The sequence below is a fragment of the Micropterus dolomieu genome, linkage group LG10 (genome assembly GCF_021292245.1).
Source record: "Micropterus dolomieu isolate WLL.071019.BEF.003 ecotype Adirondacks linkage group LG10, ASM2129224v1, whole genome shotgun sequence".
Taxonomy (NCBI): Eukaryota; Metazoa; Chordata; class Actinopteri; order Centrarchiformes; family Centrarchidae; genus Micropterus; species Micropterus dolomieu.
Genome location: NC_060159.1, coordinates 29,640,237 through 29,644,556, shown reverse-complemented (window position 1 = coordinate 29,644,556; position 4,320 = coordinate 29,640,237). Strand labels below are relative to the sequence as shown.

At 46.6% G+C, this 4,320-nt stretch overlaps 1 protein-coding gene across 1 annotated transcript in view; it reads left to right on the top strand.

Moving 5' to 3' along the window:
* LOC123977520 (transcription factor IIIB 90 kDa subunit-like) overlaps positions 1-4,320 on the top strand; it is a 40,874-nt gene that overhangs the window by 36,216 nt on the left and 338 nt on the right. Inside the window, exons 11-18 of the mRNA XM_046060266.1 lie at positions 373-468; positions 552-851; positions 934-995; positions 1,255-1,336; positions 1,499-1,551; positions 1,705-1,994; positions 2,676-2,724; positions 3,146-3,173. Coding sequence (XP_045916222.1) covers positions 373-468; positions 552-851; positions 934-995; positions 1,255-1,336; positions 1,499-1,551; positions 1,705-1,994; positions 2,676-2,724; positions 3,146-3,173 — 960 coding nt within the window. The remainder of the gene's footprint in view (positions 1-372; positions 469-551; positions 852-933; positions 996-1,254; positions 1,337-1,498; positions 1,552-1,704; positions 1,995-2,675; positions 2,725-3,145; positions 3,174-4,320) is intronic.

Here is a 4,320-nt window from a genome sequence, read left to right as displayed (position 1 = left end):
CTAGGGAATTGTTTAGGAAACTATGACGGACACTAGGGGAATTGATTAGGAAACTATGACGGACACTAGGGGAATTGATTAGGAAACTATGACGGACACTAGGGGAATGGATTAGGAAACTATGACGGACACTAGGGGAATTGATTAGGAAACTATGACGGACACTAGGGGAATTGATTAGGAAACTATGACGGACACTAGGGGAATTGATTAGGAAACTATGACGGACACTAGGGGAATTGATTAGGAAACTATGACGGACGGTTTAGGAAACTATGACGGACACTAGGAGAATGGTTTAGGACTCAAAGAATCCTAAAGGAATTAGTTAGATCATAATAAAGGACTCACCCCCTCATCTTGTCGTGTTAGGAGAGATCAGCAGTTACAAAGACGAAATTGAGATCGAGCTGGAGAAGAGCCGACCCAAGTTGAGAGGAATCTACGCCGCCTACGCCAAAGAAATCGGTCTGTACTCAGCTCAGTATCTGAACATATCTGAACCACAGTAACAGAAGACATTGAACAACTCTTTGATTCTTGGTTTTCAGATCCCGAGGACGCGGAGGTCTTGTCCTCAACCTCTGAACCCGAGGAGCCGGAGGTCGAAGACGACGAGCTCCAAGCCGCTGCCCAACACCTGACTCAGGACTTCCTGTGTCAGGTGATTCAGGAGGAGGGGGGCCGTGGCAAGAACACAGATGGAGGCGAGCTGGAGGGGGGACCAGAGAAGGAGGGGGCTCAGCGTCAGGCCGCCCCTCTGGCCGCCATCCTAGGAAAGCTGCCGAGCTCCTCCTGCCTGGGCCTCCAGCAGACCTTAGACGAGTCAGAGGCAGGCGAGAAACCGGACGGTAAGATTCATCGTGGACTCAGAAAAAGGTGGTGAATGGCTTTCGTGGTGGCCTTTGTTCTGACGGTCTACTGTTTTTCCAGACGAGCAGGCGGAGGGTGGAGAGCTGGACCTGGACGGTATCGACGATCAAGAGATTGAAAAGGTCAGTTCATTCATCACAAAGGCAAAACGGTCAGAACTGAGTTAAGAGCTTGAATCCGACAGCAGTTTTAGAAAATTGTCACACTGTAGAGAAATATGATTCTTATAAACATAGCTTTTAAAATTTGCAGCTGTTACTGCGCTCGTAATCTGCGTTAGAGAAACAGCCGGTGGTTTTGATCAAAAGATCTGGAACAGTGCTTTTACTGTGAAAGGTTGTGCGTACAGGACGTGGTGTTGACTGTCTCTGTGTACTGCAGTACATCCTGAACGATAAGGAGGTCCAGGTGAAGACGGAGCTGTGGATCAAACAGAACGCAGAATACCTGAAGGAGCAGAAAGGTCAGGAAGACTCTTCATCATCATCATCAGTGTTCAAACCTTTACTTACAGAACTTTTACAGGACTAGAGAGGCGTCTGTTGCTGAGTGTGATTACCTCTCTTCATCAGCATCACAAAGAGTCCTGATCCATCAGCTCAGTGTGTCTGATTTGTGTTTACAGAGAAAGAAGAGAGGATACAGAAAGAGAAAGAACAAGGGACGTATAAAGAGAAGGTAAATGTTCGTGAAGAGCAGGGCCCTCGCCTCATTTATGAAAGGGTTGGATTGAATCCAGTTTAAATCAAGTTTAGATTTAAAGCAGTTTAAATAAAGTTTGGATTGAATCCAGTTTAAATCAAGTTTACAGTGAATTCTGTCTGTCTGCAGCCGAAGAAGTCCAAGAAGAAGAAGGAGCAGATCGCGGCGTCGACGGCGAGCGAGGCAATCGAGAGGATGTTGGAGAAGAAAAAGATCTCCAGTAAGATCAACTACGACGTCCTCAGAGACCTAAACAGCAGAGGGACAGGAAGTGGGGGGGGCAGCAGTCCCAGCAGAGCCTCCGACGACCCCCCCGACACCAACGCCGGCGCTAGGAAACGACTCAACCGCCGACGCCGCAGGAAGCCCAGCGATGCTAACCGCGACCTTGCTGCTAACGCTAGCATCATGGGGAAGAGGTACCATCACTCATCTATAATCTAACATGATCCATCTTCTCCACAGGTGCATGCTGGGACAGGTAGCAGAGAGCAGCTCGCTGCAGGGAGTCACCATGACTCGTTAGCTCAGGGTGTTGTGGAAACGCCGTGAACACGCCCTCACGAGGTGTCACATGCTGGATGATATCACAACTTCAGTCAAACGGCGCTCGGCGGCGATCCGAGCTGAGGAAGCTGACCTCAGCAGCAGTAGAAAGTCCTCTTCCGCTGGGTCCGCTCTGCCTGCAGCACCAGGACTTCAGCTCTTCCTTCTGGTCTTTACCCAAACGGTTAGGTGGTCACATGTTGGCGGCTAACCTGCACCTGCCCGCCCCCCACGCCCTCACTTGTCTCCCCTCGCTCTTCTTCCTTCCCTCCTCTGCCACCGACCCTCCTGTGGAAGGATCCTGGAGATCCTCTCCAGCTAAACTTTATTCTGAATGACCAAATCTCTTCTGCTGGTTCAGACTCATATTAAGTCCTGGTCTTGGTCCTGGTCCTGGTCCTGGTGACGTCAGCTGTGTGCTTATAAATAAAGTTTATTTTTATACTGAAACGATCTATTTTTCATTTGATTCATTGATCATTTTGACTGATGATCGATCATTATCAACAGATTCATCAATAATTAGTAGTTGTTGTTGTCTGCTTTTGTTCCAGGGTCCGCCTCCTCATATCTTCCACACCAAAGAAGAAAACAGCCATCAAGGTGAGTGACCACGCCTGGTACATACAGCGTCTCACAGAGTGACTCCACCCCCCACATCTCTGATAATATCTGTTCATGTTTCAACACTGAAGAAAAGACCCTGTGCTCCAGTGTAAAGTAGTGAATGTACAGCTTGTAGAACAGTGATAACAGTGTAAAGTAGTGAGCGTGCAGCTTGTATAACAGTGTAAATCTGCTGTCCCCTCAAAATAACACATCACACAGCCATTAATTTCTAAACCGCTGGCAACAAAACTGAGGACACCCCTAAGAGAAAATTAGGGGTGTCCTAATAAATGAGGGGATCCTGCTCTGCTTCAGTATGTCACAGTACATGTTGGCATTCATGTTTCCGTCAGTGAACTACAATCTTCTTACAGCCTCGGCCATCTTTATGTAGAGCAACCGTTCTTTGTTTCAGATCCTCAGAGAGTTCTTTGCCATGAGGTGCCGTGTTGAACTTCCAGTGACCAGTATGAGGGAGTGTGAGAGCGAAAACACCAAATTTAACACACCGCTGTTATACAAGCTGTACGCTCACTACTTTACACTGTTATACAAGCTGCACGCTCACTACTTTACACTGTTATACAAGCTGCACGCTCACTACTTTACACTGTTATACAAGCTGTACGCTCACTACTTTACACTGTTACACAAGCTGTACGCTCACTACTTTACACTGTTCTACAGCTGCACGCTCACTACTTTACACTGTTATACAAGCTGCACGCTCACTACTTTACACTGTTATACAAGCTGCACGCTCACTACTTTACACTGTTATACAAGCTGTACGCTCACTACTTTACACTGTTATACCAGCTGTACGCTCACTACTTTACACTGTTATACAATCTGCACGCTCACTACTTCACACTGTTATACAAGCTGTACGCTCACTACTTCACACTGTTATACAAGCTGTACGCTCACTACTTTACACTGTTATACAAGCTGCACGCTCACTATTTTACACTGTTATACAAGCTGCACGCTCACTATTTTACACGGTTATACAAGCTGCACGCTCACTACTTTACGCTGTTATACAAGCTGTACGCTCACTACTTCACACTGTTATACAAGCTGAACGCTCACTACTTTACACTGTTATACAAGCTGTACGCTCACTACTTTACACTGTTATACAAGCTGTACGCTCACTACTTCACACTGTTATACAAGCTGCAAGCTCACTACTTTACACTGTTATACAAGCTGTACGCTCACTACTTTACACTGTTATACAAGCTGTACGCTCACTACTTTACACTGTTATACAAGCTGTATGCTCACTACTTTACACAAGCTGCACGCTCACTACTTTACACTGTTATACAAGCTGCACGCTCACTACTTTACACAAGCTGCACGCTCACTACTTTACACAAGCTGCACGCTCACTACTTTACACTGTTATACAAGCTGCACGCTCACTACTTTACACTGTTATACAAGCTGCACGCTCACTACTTTACACTGTTATACAAGCTGAACGCTCACTACTTTACACTGGTATCACTGTTATACAAGCTGCACGCTCACTACTTTACACTGGTATCACTGTTATACAAGCTGCACGCTCACTACTTT